This window comes from Kryptolebias marmoratus, linkage group LG13 (assembly GCF_001649575.2).
Source record: "Kryptolebias marmoratus isolate JLee-2015 linkage group LG13, ASM164957v2, whole genome shotgun sequence".
In the NCBI taxonomy this organism is placed as follows: domain Eukaryota; kingdom Metazoa; phylum Chordata; class Actinopteri; order Cyprinodontiformes; family Rivulidae; genus Kryptolebias; species Kryptolebias marmoratus.
Window position 1 is genome coordinate 15,452,495 of NC_051442.1, and position 19,562 is coordinate 15,472,056.

Sequence of the window (19,562 nt, forward strand, 5' to 3'; positions counted from 1 at the left end):
CGTGGCAGCCATTTTGAAGTGGGTTGACTCCAAAAGCTAATCAGTTGTAAATGTACATCCAGTGATTACTTTCTGAAAACTTAATTAAAATCTGTTCAGTGGTTCATGAGATATTTTACCAACAGACAGACAAATGAAAACACACACAGACAGACACGGGCAAAAATATTATTTACCTTTCGCCTTTGGTGGCAGGCGGTAAAAAGTGTTACAACCGCGGCTTAGGCTTTTGTGCTTTCCCTCTAATGATCCATGTTGGGTTTATAACAGTGCAGCAAAGCTGTAAGTTCAATGTGAGTTTTTATAGTGCAGCTTCTCCTCTGAGAAACTGCAGACAAAGTGGGGACGTGTCCAAAAGTGAAGTAAAAGTGCTTTGCAGGTTTTATCATGCTTCTCATGGATAACTCACAAGTTATCTGGCTCTAAAAAGATGATATGCATCTTTAATGAGAGCTCAGCTGCTGAATGAGTAATGTTGGAAATCTAACGCAGAAGACTGGAATGTAAAAAGATCTGTATGCAAACAGTGTGTCACTGCAGAATTCTTAATCTGGCACCTGGAGTTTCTGTAAACCAGCTTTAATAGTTTGAAAGGCGTGAGAGACCCTGACAAGTACATGTCATTACTGATGTTGATCAGCTGTTCAGATGTAAACAAACGCTTGACGGCTGATTGAGACGGAGATTCTTCCCAACTCCATATGTCTGTGCAAACATTGGCCAGTGCAGTCTCTAACACTGATTGCATGTCTGTGAGGCACTGCAGAGGATCTTTTAGAGGTGAATGTTACAGGCTGATTCACAATTTATGAACTGCTTGCATAAGCTTTCCCACCTCTGTCTTCCAACCCCTCAGCTTGATTCATGAGGGAGATCTGGATTCAGACAAAGACATTAACCAACACAAATGCTGAGTGACTCATTTTCAAATGGCAGATTTATTCCCACTGGCATTATAACAGGTCTTTTATTCAATATATGTATAAATGCTGCATTTCAGCAAGTCCCTTTGTTTTTTTTTTACCCCATACATGCATTGGAAAGCTGAGTTGGTTTGATTCTGAATTTGATTGATTTTTTGTATAAAAGATAATTATTTCAAGTTTTGCCTGGTTATTTATGGTTTCCTCTTTAAGACTAACTCCCAGTGTTCTTGTTTTTATTTATTTTTTAACAGAGAGCTGACATAGCTGTGGCTCCACTAACAATAACTCTGGTACGAGAGGAGGTGATAGACTTCTCTAAACCTTTCATGAGCTTGGGCATCTCTATAATGATTAAGAAGCCTCAGAAGTCCAAGCCGGGGGTGTTTTCCTTCCTGGACCCTCTGGCCTATGAGATTTGGATGTGTATAGTTTTTGCCTATATTGGCGTGAGCGTGGTGCTCTTCCTGGTGAGCCGTTTCAGCCCTTATGAGTGGCACCTGGATGATAACGATGAGGCCAAAGACCCTCAGAGCCCCCCCGACCCTCCAAATGACTTTGGGATTTTTAATAGCCTGTGGTTCTCCCTGGGTGCCTTCATGCAGCAAGGATGCGATATCTCACCAAGGTTGGTTGTTGTGTTCACTCTCTACCACCTCTAAGGATGCCCCTTTCATTTCTTTGCATTTTATAGTCCCAAACATGCATTTCCATCCTGCAGTGGTGTATATGGGTTATTTTGAGCTTTAATGTTGTCTCTACTTAACCTTATGCCTCACTTCGCTGCACGTTCCTCTCATTTCTCTCTTTCTGAGCAAGAAGCCTTTCTTTAACCGTTCATCCATTTGTTTTGAAGCTGCATGCTGGCAGTGATGCTCTGCATCCACAAAATAACTTATATCCACCATGCTGAGGGCTGTAAAATGCACAGGGGTCATTACACTTCATTCAAAGTAACAGCTTGACTTTCCTCGTAATTCTTGGAGGGCTACCGTGTTTTTGCTGCATGTCTCATTTTACGGTCATCAACTTGGCATTTATAACATATTTTGTGTGGAAAAACATCATAACATAAGCACGTCACATACTGTATTTTAAAAAGCAAATGATAGTCAAGCCTTCCTTCATTCACCTACCTACCCATCCATCCTTTCATCCATCACTTGACTCATTACTGCTGTGACGACCTTGTTTTTGTCTCCAAGGATTCAACATCGGTTCTTATTTGACTGTGAAAGATCCCAATAAACTTGATTAAAGATCAAAGACTGATAATGTTCCCAGTATTCACAGTAAATTAACCTTACACAGAACAAAAGATTGCAAAATGTGACTTTGATAATTGAACTTTGCTTCTCAGCTGCTTGTTTAATGTTAAATAAAAGTGAGCCTTTGTTTTCAGCACAAAATTAGCAGCAAATGTTTTCACTGCAACATGTTAAATAATTAAGAGCTTGGTGGATTGCAACTGAGGTAAGTTTTTTTTTATTAGCAGGTTGGTATTAAAACTGATGTTGGCTGCTTCTGCAGTTTTGTGGCTGTAAAAGTTTAACTTGAGCCAATTCTACAGAATGGTATGCATTCTGGCTTTCCAGCCCTTTAAAACTATAGATTTGTGCTTTTTTTGTGACTATAAACTCTGGTTGTGGCTTCACTCTGTAGCCCAGCTCATTTATGCATGGTGCTTGGCCTTAATGTGACATTATTTCTCCTAAGAACGATCAAAATTATGAGCCACTGACAGATAAAGCACCCAACAATGAAAACCTGCCTCTCTAAAACAGCACATGGCCTGTTTTTATAGCAGTTTTAAATGATTAAAAAAATACCCTTGACAGGACCAAGACCTCTTCAGAGAGCATCTCAGTCTGTAAAGTTGGGACAGCAAAGAGAAAGTAGCTGGAGTGTTAAAGCAGTAGTTCAGATCTTTAGAAGTGGGGTTCTGTTTGTGGATAGCTCTGTGAACAGCCTCAGTTTGGAGGAACAGAGTTTGATTCTGACCGGATTGATGATCTAACAGCTAGTTCGAGCGTATTAATTCATCCCTCTGCCAAACTGTACCTTTGTAGTTTTGGTCACTTCGTACCCATGGGTTTTGGACACAAAAAGAAAACTTTGTTCTAACAGCTGTTCTTTTTGTACCCACGTTTTGTTCCCAGGTTTACTATTATAATTATTTTGATCTAGTTACGCCTGGCCATTTGGAGCTGTAGCCTTGGATGTTTTGTGAATAGCCCCTAACCTCAAAAGTTAAATAATAATTTATAGAAACGGTTCTATGTTGTGCTCTTTCTGTATTTTATACAGGTAGCATTTTCTTAAAAAACCTGCACTGCTGAGAGTTTGTGCTTGGCACCTTGTGTAGTTTACTCACCGTGATTGAGCCTTTATGCGCGCCTCATTGTAGAGGATTTAATGACTTGGAGTACACTTTAGAAAACGTCTGGCCTATCACTGTGCCATGGAAATGGTTCATTCTTTTTATAACGTGTCTAAAGTTGACTATGGAGAAAAAAGCAAAGCTGATCCAGTGCAGGGTTGCGTGACGTTGATGCTTCTATCGACACTTGCATAAATACTTTCAGTGTCATCTAGAACCTTTTAGCGCATGCAGCTAAACGTGCAAATGGTCAGTCGGTGCAAACTGGTAATTGTTTAATAGCGTTAACCATTTTGTACTCAACTGGTCCAAATGTCAACCGGTGGGAACAAAGTAGATTGTGACAAACGTTCTAGCAACCAAAGAAGAACAAAATGAAACAGCAATTCCCCACTGACTAGCTGTTAGCTCATTACTCAAGTCAGAAATAAACTCACTTTTTCTCCAAACTGAGGCCGTTTAAAAGGAGGTACAACAGGTGAGATATTAATTGTTCTTTTTTTTTTTTCAGAATGGTAAAACTGTGTTAAGATTTTAGTTTAACACCACAAAAACCAGGATGGGAATATTGATGTGACAGCAGAATTTTGCTCATCACACACTGAGTTTGATAACAAAACAGTTAATGGCCTTTTACTCCAAAGTGCTTTTGGTCTAAATTGTGGTCGTGACCATCATTTAATAAAATAACAATAATAATAATAGTAGTAATAAAGTAACAATTTGCCTGTTCTTTATCAAACCAACAACACCCTCAACTTTCTGCTCTGTCCATACATACTTTATATATTTAATGCCAAACCAGCCTATGCTTTATTTATCTAATGGTGGGAAACTTGGAGTTAATGGGGCTTATTATTGCTTTTAACAAAGCAATCATCTGTATCCACAGCAATATTGACTTAATGATACTTACATTAAATTAATGTGTAAGTATGGATCACCAGGGAGGAGACGATGACTTTACTATCCAGCAGTTAATGGAGCAATATTTTTTAAAAAGTACAACATTAAAGAATCATGTTCAAGCTAAACTTCAGAGCAGACACAGTAGAAAAAGATCCTTTTCACCCCTACATGTAGATCTGAGCATGCTGCTCTCTTGTCTCTGTTTGCTCCTCCTCCTCCTCCTGCTCACAGGTCTCTGTCTGGTCGTATTGTTGGGGGAGTGTGGTGGTTTTTCACCCTCATCATCATCTCTTCCTACACGGCCAACTTGGCTGCCTTCCTCACCGTGGAGAGGATGGTGTCTCCAATCGAGAGCGCCGAGGATCTGGCCAAGCAGACAGAGATCGCCTATGGAACGCTAGACTCCGGCTCCACTAAGGAGTTCTTTAGGGTGAGTGTCTCAGCTGATTAAAACCACGCTGTAAAATACTCGAGTTCCTCTAACTTCATATTGGCCAAAAGCGCAAAGCTGAAAAAGCCCCTGGAGCTTTCCTCTGGGTTTTGATTTATTACTTGTCAGGTAATAAATCGAGAGAATAATCAATAAAAAGCCCAGAACTGTATTTTTTTCCCCCTTGAAGCAGCACTTCTAAAACAAAGAAGCCAAACAAAGTTGTACTCAAGCTAAATCTGATTAATTCAGTTCATCATAAAAAGTGCTTCACTGTGTTTTATATAATGAAATTAAGAATTACTAAAAGAGAAACCGGCTAAACTTAAATTACATGCATTTGTCTTGTTCGGTGATTTAAAGGACTTCACTTTGGGACAGGGAGTTAGGATGAGCTCGTATTTTCTCAGAGCCAAACATCAGTCCAACTGTCGTTACCCCAAAAACTAATTTATGAGATTACTTTTAGGAGGGAATGTCTGCTATCTGTGTGTCCACAAACTATATTTGCCTTAAAAATTAACTTTGCTTTCTCCATTGAAATAAAAGATTTTTCATCTTTGAATCTGGGACAGTTCATCTCTGGGAGACTAGGGCTGCACAGTATACCTCAAATTTATCACAAAGGACTGATTGGTCCGCAATAAATCATAACCCGTTATGTTTCAAGTACCATTCATTCATGTTCTGCATGTTGTTAATACAGAGTATTTGGTGATATGATGATGACAGCGATAGTTTATCAAAATAAACAATAATATCGCACATTGTACGTTTTGCTAACATCGTGCAGCCCTACATCTGTGGAGGCATAAACCAAACTTTTATTGTTGTCAAAGCCTCGCAAATGAACATCACGCGCAGCCAAAGGCGAAAGGGTGAAAAGGTTTTTGCTCTTGTGTGTATGTCTTTGTTTGTCTGTTAGCAAAATATCTCATGAACCACTGGATGAATTGTAAAGAAACTCTCAGAAAGTAACCACTGGAGGAACATCTACAACTAATTAACTTTTGGAGCCAACCCTATTTATAATGGCCGCCACAGCAATGCAATCTTACCGAACACAAAACTATAGCTCAGCTAATTTTACATGTATTGAGCTAACATTTTGTGTGATAGTAGCTGAGAGTCATCCCCAAAACATACTCCGAGCACCACACACTGAGCGACAGCTTCACTTTAAAGCTGCAAAAGTCACCTGAAGCATTTTGGGGGCCTGTCGGTCGATGAATCCGTCCAAAAGTTTTGTGTTTTTCTGATTTGCTCAGTGATTCAGAGGTGAAAGGTCAGCTTGCTCAGACTAGCTCTGTCTGTTGTAGAAAAGTTTAAAGTCCTTGAAAATGTAATTCCAATTTTCAGGTCCCTTTTCTCACCAAAATGCAGCCTCAGAGATGACGCGCTCTTCCTTGGAAATAGAAATGACATTCACATCCAGCGTCCGGCTTAGAGCTGTTTCTATTTTTAGCTTTATTTGTTCTCTTGGTGTGATTGCTCGGAGTGAGCCTGCAACATTTGATAAATACAGAACCAAGCTCTCCTTCAGACGCGAGAGGGATCCGGAGGGCATTCTGCGTTGCTTCCACAGTCTGCATCAGTCCACAGGGAGCTTTAAAAAAAAAAATCACATCTAACAATCTCCTCTGAGATTCAAAAAGCATAAATACAGCAGGTTTCTATCTGTTTGGTTTGATTATCTGCTGCTGCTGCTGGCAGAAGATGTTTTATGGTAAAACAGTCTGAACACGATAAAAAAAGAAACACACGCATAAAACTCAGCGAAGACAAAAGAAACATCTTTTCGTGAAATGTTCTTATTTAATGGGGTTTGCTCGAAGAGGGGCTGATTTGGTTGGGAATGTGACCAAGACTTTGTGACTCAGCCCGTCTATGAAGGCATTCAAGCAGAATGATCCCGAGTGCCAAACTTTGCTGGAGTCAAAAACTCAGTGAAGTGAAGCGATTTCTGTGACCTGTGGTGAGGAGAACAGTGAGCAGGGCTTTAGAAAACGTGCACAGTCTGTCGATTGGAGAACAATAATGCCTCAAAGATCTGTTTAAGAGATTTAGGAAAATTTTGGGGGAAAAATGAAGACATTAAAGGCAGCAAGTAATAGAGCTAATAGGGTGTCCATTTTGACTACTCAGCTTGATGATGTGATCATTTAAAACAGACTTGAGTGGAAAACTGAGCAGACAACTGATCTTATGCAATCAGTTTGTGCTCAGATTATATGTTGGGGATGAGTCTCAGCTACTTCCACGCCAAATTTTAGTTGAGTATCTGTAAAAACGACAGCGCTATATACATGTTTGTGTTTGCTAAGGTCGATCAGCCGCACTTGCCTTCTTGAATCAAGTTGACTACAAAAGTTATTCGGTTGTATATGTTCATCCAATCATTACTTTCTGAGAGTTTCATTAAAAATCCGTGCAGCGGTATGTGAAATATTTTGTTTGCGAACAGAATTATTATCCGCCGCCTTTCATGATGTTGGGCGATAATTATTTTGCTAAATTACCTTCAATAAAAAGATGTGATTGGCATTAGCAGCTTTAATCAATGCCACTCTTTTATTGTTTTGTTCTGGGTTTTTTTTCCTCACACTTGAATAATTTTAAAGCTCCTTGGTGATTCATCACATCAAAAGAAGCTCAGTCAGTCGCAGCTGAACTTTGTAAAACGTTCTGATTGAGGGTTTATTTGGCAGGATATGGTTTAATATAACTTTTCCCAATAATTGTCAACACATTTTAACTTCATCAGGCACTTCTTCCTACAGACTGGGTATTTAAGAGGAGCAATTTCTGGGCAACAATTATTGAAATAAGGAGATCAAAAGCTAATGACTGATAGCAGCTGTAAATTTATAAATGCTCACAGTAATCATCAAAGTGAGCTTCCATGAATTCAGAGATTACGTGGATCCTCAGGGTGCCTATTAAATGGACATAGCATGTTAATTTTTCACAGTCATTTTTATTTTCTTATGATCTTCAGAGGGAATTCAAAAAGCCATTTAGCTTGAAACCACTGGGTTTTATAAAGCTTTAAAGTTCTATGTTCCCCTAAAAGATTGTCTCTTTAGATGACGTTTTTTTTTTGTCTTCTACAAAGAAGAGTAAGTCAGCAGGTTCAATTAGAATGCATTTATACTTTTTTCCATTTATTCTTTTTAGTAAACTAGTTTGTTTTCCAGAGTTAAAATAAATGCACATATAAATCCCACTTTGTCACATTATCTGTAATGCAGATAATAATGAGCAGCTTGAAGTAAAAGCAGAAAATATGGCTTTACACAATTTAAAATCGCAAAAAATTATATAATCACAACAGTCTCATAAAAGTTAACTACGGAAGCCTCGTGCTCATGTAGCATTAATAAAATAAACATAACCTGTATTATGTTGACATAAATCAATTACCTGCTCAGTTACTTTGAGGACAAAGGACAGAGAATCGGCCGAGCTGCAGCAGAAACTGTGAACGACCTCTGGATGCAGCTGTCTCAGCTAATTAATACACATTCATTCACTTCTACAAACCTTTGTTCATCAGCCCTGCTGCCGAGTGACCTTAACTTTTAACTGTCTGCAGTAAAAAACAAAATATCATCATTTAGCGTTCTTGCCAAGCAGTAGAGAGAGGTTTGGAAACAGTTTGCATGTTCCTAGAAGGTAAAGAAGCAATCAGGCAGCTAGCTTAGTTTAACAAAAATACTTCTGTCAGCCCGCCCCAGGGCAGCTGTGGCTACAATGTAGCTTACCACCATTAGTGGATGAATGGGTGAATGAGTGATTGTAGTGTGAAGCGCTTTGGGGTCCTTGGACTTGATAAAGCGCTATACAAGTGCAAGCCATTTACCATTTACCATTTGTAGCTACATAAAGAGTCTTTAGAAATAAATTCACCAAGGTTCAAAAGGCAAACCATGGAGGCGGCCTAACTTCAGCTTTATAGACCCGGTGGAGTGATTTTAAGAGGAACGTCACAGGGACACAACTGTCTGAGCAGGAGGACAAACAGCAGCATCGCAGATGTAGATTTGACTGTGATCAAAAGCCACATCCTCCTCTCATAAAACCAAATCCACTAAGTAGCTCTGCCTAACAAATGAAACGAAGCAGAAAGTGTAGGGATTAAAGTAAAATGGGAATGATTTTAATTAGTGTGCTAAACAAGCCATGATCTTGTTTGGTTACTTTATTAATTTGTTTTTACTGATCATTAACATACAGTCAATGAGCCGCACGTTATAATTAACTATGCATGTTGCTAAATGTTGCTTACAGATAAATATTTAACTTCAGAGAGAGCCTGCAGGCTTTTATTTGCCCTCTTGTCTCTGGTTTTGGGTAACAAACATACACAGAGCTATGAATCACTCTGAAGCTCACAGATACAGAAAAAAAAACAGTTTATGTGCTGAATGGTTGGCCAACAATAAACATACTTTTCACACTCGTCAGAGGAAAGGACCAGCTTGTCTCGTCCTCACTGTTGTGGTTTAATCAGCCAATGATTGGGATCATTTGTTGATGGGTCTGCGACTGTCGGGCCGGTGCTGGGAGAAGATTTCTCAGCCGTTGCATCAGTCTGACAGCATGAAGAGTTTCACAGATTTCAACACAGATGACCAGCCTGCTCCTGACAAGCACACGTCTTTATGTAGCCCAGAAAGGAACTGCTGTTTTCACACTATGGCCAGGCCCTGTCATCAGCCATTATTGTCATGTGCGGCGTGTTTACATGAACACTCCACTGAACTGAAATCGTGCATATGTCAAGAATGATTCACTTACTAGCCTGAGCCCACAATCCATTACGTCTCTGCTGAATTATTAATGCTGCCGTACACGACGCCGTGCTGCCGTAGTTTGTCAGCTCACTCTGATGTTTTCATTTACTTTCACCTTCCAGACGTGATGTGGGGCTGACTCACATGACTGAATATACACTGGAAACTGGGTTTCTCTTCAAAATACATTAAATAAGCAAGCACAGTATGACAGTGCCTGGTCAAAATGAAACAAAAATGAGCCGCAGAAAACAAGCCGTCCTCTTGAAAAGAGAAAAACGAAGCGCGTTGTAGCCACATTAGCTTTGTCACAAAAGAATGAAAGCTGGTCTAAATGTGAGAGGATTAAACTCAAAGTTGCCTCCAAAGGCACAGATTTAGGCACAGAAGGTCACATTAGCCCAGTTTAATGCAGCCTCTTTATTTCCCCCTCTATTGTAGACAGCTGTGTACTCGTGCTCCCCTGTGACCAGCGATCAGCCTCTCGCTGGCCATTTTTAGCTGCGTACTGAGTGTCAGAGCGCTGCTGCGCTGTGCACGTCTGTAGCGGCTCCAGCTGGCAGCTGACAGGGCCACAGAGGTGAAGCTGTCACTCTCAGAGTAAAGAGGTCAAATGTGGTAAAGACAGCGCCCTCAGAAAGGCACTTCTGTAACCTGTCACACAGCAGACAACACAAAGTCAGTAAGCTGGCATTCGGCGGGTGAGTTTATATACGACCATGTAAGATGAGATGACAACACAGTAATTACTGACACGTCAGTGTACCAAAACAAACCTCTGAAGGCCTGAAGGTCTTGTTGCTGGAAGGTGATCACATATCTACAAAAACCGTATCAGCATTAAAGAAAACGTGAACTAGGTTTTAAACACCAGAACAGAGAAAAAAATACACCATGGCCTCCTCCACACCACTCCAGACAATTTGCAAAACAGATTCATTTCAATTTTTGCTCCATTTGTGTCTACACACGAGAAACTCCTACCCACACCAAACAATTTTTGGTAGGATTTTTAAAAAAAAAGTAAAAATGTTTTTATATCTGTGTGGTATTTGTCATCAGTTTTTTAGGAGAGGTCATTGCCCCCCACCCGGCCACCCCTTGGTAGCGCCCCTGCATTAAATTTTTATTTCATGCTAAAACAAGTTCTCCCTCTATGTTTTGATACATCATCTATTTGGACTTTCTTGCCACCTAGAGGCACAGCAGGAGTATTTCAGTATTTTCGATGTAATCGTCAGGACAATTTTATACACACACACACACATATATATATATATACAGCTACTTAAATACATTATTGAAAAAAATATCCAGAGTAGTGTAGGCAGGTCATGTTACATGATAAAGTTTATGATGTTTTTGTAAAGGCTGACGTTATTAATAAATCTCTGTGTTCAGTGCTTTACAGTATCCCACTGTAATATGCAGTATTTCACATGATTTATGTTAAATGTATATTTGACCGTGTTTACCATCTCTAAAACACACTTGGCTCTAAATTAGAAATAAAAATTGTGGGGTTTGTTCTTGTCTATATGAAGCATATCACATGTTTATATAGTCTTTGCACTTGAGTACTGGTGGAATAACATATAACTATATAAAGCTATAAAAATGCTCTTTTAAGAAACCTGGTAAAGAGTCAAGTTGATCTAAAAGTCTAAGTTCTGATTGTGTTTCTGGCTGTGACCCACTGATAGGAGGAGGAGTGGCACTGGTGCCCATTAATATTGATACTAAACAGGGTCTGCAGTTTTGTTTCCACTGAGCTGCCAGATTGTCCGACTTCAGGCTGCTGGCAAAGAGCCCACATTACCTCTGCCGAGTCGTTTAAGTTTAAAGGGTGAATCCGCTCAAAATTACAAGAGGGAGACACCTGTCTCTGCACTGTGCGTAAATGTTCGAGCATGTTACATCTCTGGGCCGATCCGCGATGTCATGGCAGGTGTGTTTATGATTCCGAACACCTGTCATGAAATCTCTGCCCTAATTGGGCCCACCAAGATGATTTTCTCTGCGATTTAGAGCAGCTTTGAATGATGGGAGACGTTTTGGAAGTGTTTTCTGATAAGAGTTATCATTTTTTTATTCTGAGTGCTTGAGTAGGAGCCAGCTGAATCTTATTTTTTGTTTCTTGGAGACATCTCACCTCTCATCTGAAAGGCTGCTTCAGTTCTGGCCTCAGCTGAGGCAAATTTATGTGGAATAAAGAAACGCTTTGAATGAGAGGTGAAATGCCTTCAAATGTCTGTTGCTTTTATTCAAACATGTTTGACCTGCATGACATGGAGGACTGAAAATCCACACCAACACGTTGCTGATTGTGGAGTTAAAATAGGAAAGGCCCATCTTTGTGTTTGAACCAGACAGATTAGATGTGAATCACATGCAGTTAGAGGTGTTTTTAGACACATTATTGGTTTACAGAACCAGGTTAGAGTTTTCCTTGTTGCATAATCGTAATATTTATCTCAAAAATTGGTTGTATCTCTTTGGTGGCAATAATAATTGGTCATTTAGCAGCTTTTTATAGTAAATTGAAATGCTGTATTTTTCATGAATAGGACGTTTTGAAGCTGGGTCCTTTCTGTGAGAAGTTTGCTTGTTTTTATAGATTAGCTTTCTTCAGGTGCTTCTCTTGCCAAAGACACAAATGCTTTGTAAACTGTCGACCTTTCCTTGCCCAGAAGGATGTGGCTGTGAGTGGATGGTTGTTTCTCTGGGATGATGAAGTGGAGACGTGTTCAAGGTTCAGCCCGTCTCGTGTCCTGAGGGAGCTGAGACTGGCTTCAGACCTCTGTGACCCTGAACAGAGTAGGACCCTGGAGTGAAGGAGAGAGTCCAAATAAAATATAAATCATTCTCTCTTTCATTTAAAGATTTAGCCCATGACCACACCTCAGTGGCTTTTGTTTAATCCTTTTGCAGTGCTGCAAAAAGTCTGGCTGTAAATTCAGCTGGCATAAGCTGCGTTACACTTCATTGCTGCATTCTTGTAAATTTATGTAGCATCACAGGAAACAGGAAATCGTGTAAGGCTCTCTCTCTCCATGTTGTTGTGGCTGAAGGATACCAGAACTTAACGCTAACTTTACACAAAAAACATGCTGCTAACAAAACATTAGGTGACGTAGAGAAGAGACAGAAATCAAAATAACAGAAATCTTCACTTGTTCAGTTTTACGCACAGCTAGCTGCTGCAGGAGTTGAGAAAAGTAACAGTTTAAACAGTGAAGCAATGATTCATGGGATTTATTTATGATCAGTTCTTTTTTTTTTTTTTTGCTACGTGGCAACCATATAGGAAGATAATTATTGAAGATTGTGTTCTGTAGTTTCTATATTAATGTTGCTGAGAACGTTTAGTTCTGGCCGTTAATTGCCGCCATAATAAAAGATCTTCAGACAATGAGTAATATTCTCTTAATGATGGAAAAATATAAGAGGAATGCTATTGTGCTTTTGACATGACCATTGCTATTAATGTGTCCTAAATAAAAAAGCTGATGTAGGACATTTGTTTGAATGATCCCAGAGGTTCATAGTTTTAACTCCAGCTCCACTCTGTTGCACAGATATGAGACATTAACTGTTTTACCTAAAATGATGACACGTTCCCAACCATCGACAACTTTGTGGGACTTATTTCATGGCTGTCAATGTCTAATCTTCTTTTCTGTCTTCTCTCTCCTCCCCTTTGAACGCAGCGCTCCAAAATAGCAGTTTATGAGAAAATGTGGTCGTACATGAAATCGGCCGAACCCTCAGTGTTTGTCAAGACGACACCAGATGGGGTTTCCCGGGTGCGCAAGTCGAAGGGCAAGTTTGCCTTTCTCCTGGAGTCCACCATGAACGAGTACATAGAGCAGCGGAAGCCGTGCGACACCATGAAAGTGGGCGGGAACCTCGACTCCAAAGGCTACGGCGTGGCCACGCCGAAAGGCTCAGCATTAGGGTGGGTGGGATAACATAACAATATCCTCCATGTTGTTATAGTATTCCACCTACCCTGATGTTTCCTTTTGTCATGCTCTTCTTCCTCACTCGTTAATTCTTCTGTTGTTTTTTTATTTCCAAGTGCATCTCTAGGTGAACAGTATTATAGGTTATCTGAATTGCAGCACATTTTTTTGTCCTGTCTTGTTACGTTTCTGCTTTCTTTTGTGTTATTTTCTCGTATTTCCTTGAAGTTTATGGTATATGACACACATTCAGCACATCCATTTGAATGTCAGCGTGCATTTCCCTCTCCCTGATTGTCTGTTTTTTTGTTTTTTATTTTCCCTCTCCTTCCTCTTGTTCTCTGTGGCACCCTTTTTTCTGCATTAACTCTGAAATCTTCTTGAATTAATTTGCTAGTTAAAATGCTGCCATGCCACTTGTGATGAATGTAAAGCTGCATGCTGGATGTTTTATTATCTAATTCAACAATGACAGAATGTCCCCTTCCCGCACACTTCAGTTACGAGCAAATGTAACCCTCCATGCCACCTCTCGAATATTTAACATTTTCTTTGCTGTAAAATTCCTTTTTATCCTTTCAAATTGTCCCCCCACCCCGTGCTACCCCTCTATGAACCATTGTTCTCTATCACTATTTCTCACTAATATTTGATTATTAGATTTCTCACGGACCTGTTCATTTTCTTACAAGCTATGTTTTATCGTTTCAAGAAATGCTGTTAACCTGGCAGTGTTAAAACTGAATGAGCAAGGCCTCTTGGACAAATTGAAAAACAAATGGTGGTACGACAAGGGAGAGTGCGGCAGCGGGGGAGGTGACTCTAAGGTCAGCCTCGATGTCACCAAACTCGGGTATCCTAGAACAGAGTAATCGGCAAGGCTGGCGTCACCTTTAACAAGTAACCGATTTTTTTAAAAAAAGGAGAAGACGAAATAAAAATGTATGTTTTAGCCATTTTTGTTGCACAACTGGAATCAAGTGGGAACCCTTTACTTGGCTAATTGAAGTAAAAAAAAAAAGAAGTGAGGTTAAGTGATTTTTGTGATGGAGAAGTAGGAGTTGTAGTGTTTGTGGCTGAGTAGTTGTTTGACCTGTGGCGATGAAAGACAGAAACAATCTTTTCCTCTGTTGTTTTATATCCACAGGCCAATGAGAAGGTTCTTTTGTTTTCATACCGACACCAGAAGGACTGAAGTGAATACTCTAATTTCCCCCCAAGTTGAAAAAAATAGAAGCACTCTCTGATCTGCCGCCTTGGAGTTAGGGTAGGCACGGGAGACAGCGTTGTCTTGAGGGGACTAAGCATCTCAGGCAAACGTGAGAATTCTAATGACAGAATGACAACTAATGGGACAGATTTTTTAAATTTCTTTATTTATGTCTGTCTAACATCCTCTCACCCAACTCCAGCGAACGGCTGACACAGATCTTTGCTTGGTCTTGATCTAAGGCCGATAAGTCTTTCCAAGGCCACCCTGATCTGGTGAAAGCTGCGGTCGAAACCATGTGACCACAGGCTCCATTAGAACAAGAAGCTTTGATTTGAATCTTTTAATGTTAGTCAGATATTTCCTCAGAATAACGTCAGTTTTGAACTACATAGGACTGTGTGAGGCAATGTAACTACTGCTCACGTTTGTTTATAATAAAGCTAAAAACGACACATTTTCTGCTGAAATTAAAATCCAAAGATTTGAGAACAGTTGAAGCTTTTCCGAGTGATTCACTATAATCTTGATCAGTAGTCTGTTTTTTTTTTTAAGTTACATTGCCACATTTTCTATGTTAGGCTCAAAAGATGGTTTAACTTTTTGACAAGGGGGTTAATTAGTTATTTTTGTAGTCTTTTTTAAAAAAGCTGTGACAGTGCATTTGTACAATGCTGTGCAGACGTTTTAAACAACCCCCTGCTTTCTTTATAATTTGCTTCCAAGCAGACAGACTTTCTTGTGGTCTTGATCTCCAGGTTTTCCAAGGGTCTTTTAAAGTTTTTATTTAGACTTTGGCTGCTTTTTGTCTAATGAAAGCATACTGAGCAGCGTGGGCTTAAAAATGAGGAAAGTGGACAACAAAAGCTGAAGGCCTAAAAAAGCCTTTACAGCAGATAAAGAGCATCTGAAAGTTTTGTCTTCAAGAAGGAGGAAATCCTTCAGTTGATCATTGATAACATGTCAAGTTTTCAGCTAATAAGTCTTTGAAAGTCACATTGTTGGTTCTAAAATTGTCAGGATTCAGTTTTGTATGTTTCTTTTTGTATTTAGTGTTTTGTTTCTGGTCTCCTTTTGGGTTTGGGTTTGTTGTCTCTTTTGTTGTTTTCATGTGGTCTTGTTCTCTGTGTCTGTCAGTATTCACCTCTCATGCCCATCTCCACCTGCTCCTGGTTTCCTAATCATCTCACTTGTGCCCACTTTTCCTAATTACTTCCTGTGTTTAAAATCTGGTCATTTCCTCCACTCTCTGCTGGTTCATTGTCACTTTGTCACTCCAATGTGCTGTCTGGTTGCGCCGCTCGTCCTGTCACTCATGTTTGCTCTTGTTTCAGTTACTGGATTCTGTTATGTTTAGTTTTGCTGTCGCGTCAGCCCTTTGTTTTGTTTTTTTATTTTGAATAAATTAGTTTTCTTTTAGTTCTTCCAATGAGTCTGCGCTCTGGGTTTGCCTCCTTCTCCACACAGCATGACAAAAATACAATTTTATGTGTCAAATCTGACACCCAAAGTTGAGACAGCACAGGTGTGTTCAGAAGGACTGCATCCCACCAGTCCTTCCTGGTGAAAATGTCAGGCCTATCCCCACGTTGGGTCATTTGTTACGTGTCGACATATATCAGCCTCTTTACGCCTGAATGATTCATAGGTCAGAGTTAACAAACAAAAATCACATAAAAATGATCAAAACTGGTAACGAGTGAACAAGCAGCCTAAGTTCAAAGAGAAACTTCAGAAAGCCTGAGGAACTGTCAAAAAGACCACTTTAAAAGATTTCTGTCTGCTTGGGAGTGTAAAGAAATGGGGGATGACTCAGGACTTTTGCACAGCACTGTGTGTGGCAGCATGATGCAGTACATCTTCATTTTCAGTATCACTTCTCAGCTCCAAAGAGCACGTCAGACCTTTTTTTCCACATCAGTGTTCGTGACTTTTTGACTTGAATGAAAGTTTCTTCAGTTGTACAAACCTTTTTTTTTTTTTTTTAAATTTGAGGTCCCTGATGTTTCGTTTCAGACATCAGGGTGAAGTAACTCTGGCTTCAGCTGTGCCTCTGCTCTTCAGCTTGCATCATGACAGCAGTACTGCAGTATTTTCAGAGGGGAGGCTGGTCCAAATTGATGTTATTACCTCTGGACATCCATTCCTGAGTGAGCAGGTTGTGGATACCACCGGAGGAGTAACACAAAGAAGGCTTCTCCTCTCGCTGCTGGTTGCCTCTGTGCTTTTAGGTCCAGTCAGAGCGGGATGAGACGATCCCTGCAACCGAGTCCCGCGTGACTGCCACATTTCTTTGTGCTTGTTTCAGCGGCAGGAAAGCATGTGTGTGTAATCTCACAAAGAAATGGAAATATATTGTATGTAATGACCACTGAGACAACGTGACATTTAGAAGGGAATGGATAACGTCCTAAGATCCAATCAGAACAAGTGTTTAGATAAATAATTTTACAGTCTGTAATCCCTAAAAGTCACATCTGCTCCTGTTTCAAACCATTTTCATTAGTTAAGATGTTTTCTTTTGTTCGTATTTCATCTCATTGTTTGTGATTTTGTGTTTTTGTTTGCATGGGTTGTTCCTGTGAGTGTGTTCTCACACCATTTTGCTGTTTTTCAGACAGACTGAAAGGTAAAGTCACGATTGAAGACGCTCAGTAAAGGTGTGCAATGTGTGAAATGCAGCTCAGCTGCAAATATAACATCTGTGGAAGGGACTGAAGGGGTTAATCCACTAATCTTTTGTGCAACTTCCACACAAAAACTGATCAATAGGAATTAGTGAACATCAGAAATGTTGCATCAGCTAATGTGCTGCACCCAGCACACAGCTGCTTGTACTGATATGTACTTTAGACCCCAAACCTTTTCAGCTTTTTACCCACAAAAATCAACTTCCTAAACCCAACTATTGCTGCTTAAAGTACACAGACGTCAGGAATGTGCCAAATATTAACAGTATTAAAGGACCTCTTCTACCTTTAGATTATTTTTCAATCCACTTATGACCGATGTTTTTAAATCGTATCTTTTAACTTTATTGGTAAAGATAATTTGATTTCCATAGATCTTCTTAAGATATTACCGAGCCCCACCCTCCACCCTCTCGATGCTCCATGACCCACAATGAGGTTACGACCGCAATTTCCTTAGAGAATAACCGAATAACAGATTATCATTCATTGTTTTAACAAAGAGTTTGATTTAGCATTTGAGATAGAAAAATAGACTTCTCTTTTTAACTCTATATATAAATATATATACATAGATATATATATGTATATATGTGTGTGTTTGTGTGTGTGTCTGTGTGTGTGTGTGTGTGTGTGTGTTCTGACCTTTGGTAAGTAGGAAGAGCTAAAGGCATTTTGGATTATTTTAACATACTCTTATCTGCTTCCTGGAGGAAAAGATGTTAAATATTTAGTTTTAAATTAATTCAAATTGGTCAGCTGGATGCATAATAAATGAGTATTTACATAATTAGGCAGCAACCTGAGAGATGGTGAATGTAAGTGAACAGAGGAGCCTGAAAGCTGTTTTTATCTAAAGTTACACATGGAAAACATCGCCTTTTTCCCCTTTAAACTTGCCTTTCTGATATTTCTGTAGATTCTCAGCAGTGAGGAGAGTAAGTTATTCAGATTAAAAAACAGTAAAAAAAAATTTAAAAAAGCATAATAACAATCACAAATAGATTGTTCCCTATAAATAGCATCTGTTTTAGTTCAAATAAAAATACCGCTATGAAAGATTTTAAGTTTATTGTAAACAACATTTTCTATTAAATAAATTCATCATAAGCTTTGATATTGAACTATTTTAAAGATAAAATATTACAGCTGTAAATAAATGATCACCTGAGCAATCAAAGAGCATATATTAAAACCCTGAACTGAACATCAACAACATGTGTCACATTAAACAGGATTGTTACCTGTGATCCTGATGGTACCAGGAAGAAAAATACACTTTACATAAAAACATTAAACTTATGGAATCAGGTCCAAATGCCACTTCCTGCCATGTCCGTAAATTTATGTTTAACTTTTAGCCTCCTACAAATGGATAAAACCCTTTTTATTTTGTTTGTTCTTTTTGTTAATTAGTACTACAGATAAATATTTGATGTGCTCCTAAAGTTTTAAACCCGATGAGCCAAGTGGATTTTATCAGAGGTCCATGGTCACCACCTGGTGGTGTGTTTAACGCTCTTCGTCTGATCACCAGCAGATTGCTGCAGGTCATTCAGTTTAGTTTGGCTGGACGGGCTCGTTTTTTTACCCCACACAGGGCTTACAATACAAGAGAAGAAACTAACAAACAAAATCACATAATAAAGAAAACCCACAACAACAATTAAGTATAACCAGAATTATAATTAGACTCATATGAATAAATCTAATTAAATAAATGGGATTCACATCTTAGTATGAAAAGAATCACAACAAAACAAACAACTAAAGTTGTGTTTCTTATTCTTTCTAACTTTCACTGTAGATAAAAGTTATAAGTATAAACAGAAATAATCCTTTCTGTTTGGTCTTTTGAGCCAAACACTAAAACCTTTTTCCCGTTGAAGTCTACAAGCCGCCCTCATTAAATTTTAAATCAACTATTATCAACGACCTGAATTACCTGCAGCACTGTCTTCATATCTGAAGGTGTTTCTGAGGTTTATAGTTTACTGTTATTCTCTGATAATTGTCAGGAAATCACATCCATCCCATAAAGACAGCTGTTGTTCCGGAGAGAAGGATCATGTTCATCTGTTCTGGAGCCTGAGAGCCGCTGAAGGCATCACCGACTGTAAAACATTATTACTCTGCTGTGTCCTCCGTCTGGATGTTGCCTTTAAGGAAAACATTTGAAATCAATAAGCCACAGAAGGATCGTCTGTAATTCTTTTAACAAAATTGGACTTTCACGTGCAATATTTTTTAAGCTTTGCT

General features: G+C 39.3%; 1 protein-coding gene across 5 annotated transcripts in view; it reads left to right on the top strand.

The window, feature by feature from the left end:
• gria3a (glutamate receptor, ionotropic, AMPA 3a) overlaps positions 1 to 19,562 on the top strand; it is an 80,643-nt gene that overhangs the window by 55,732 nt on the left and 5,349 nt on the right. For 3 of the 5 annotated variants that reach the window (XR_003040203.2, XM_017435861.3, XM_017435859.3), the window contains exons 11-14: positions 1,178 to 1,551; positions 4,444 to 4,642; positions 13,149 to 13,396; positions 14,116 to 14,230. Coding sequence is in view for 4 of the 5 variants with exons in the window: in XM_017435861.3 (XP_017291350.1) it covers positions 1,178 to 1,551; positions 4,444 to 4,642; positions 13,149 to 13,396; positions 14,116 to 14,230 (936 nt within the window). In the remaining variant the exon portion in view is untranslated. The remainder of the gene's footprint in view (positions 1 to 1,177; positions 1,552 to 4,443; positions 4,643 to 13,148; positions 13,397 to 14,115; positions 14,231 to 19,562) is intronic. The other 2 variants (XM_017435863.3, XM_017435860.3) reach the window with 1 other exon arrangement.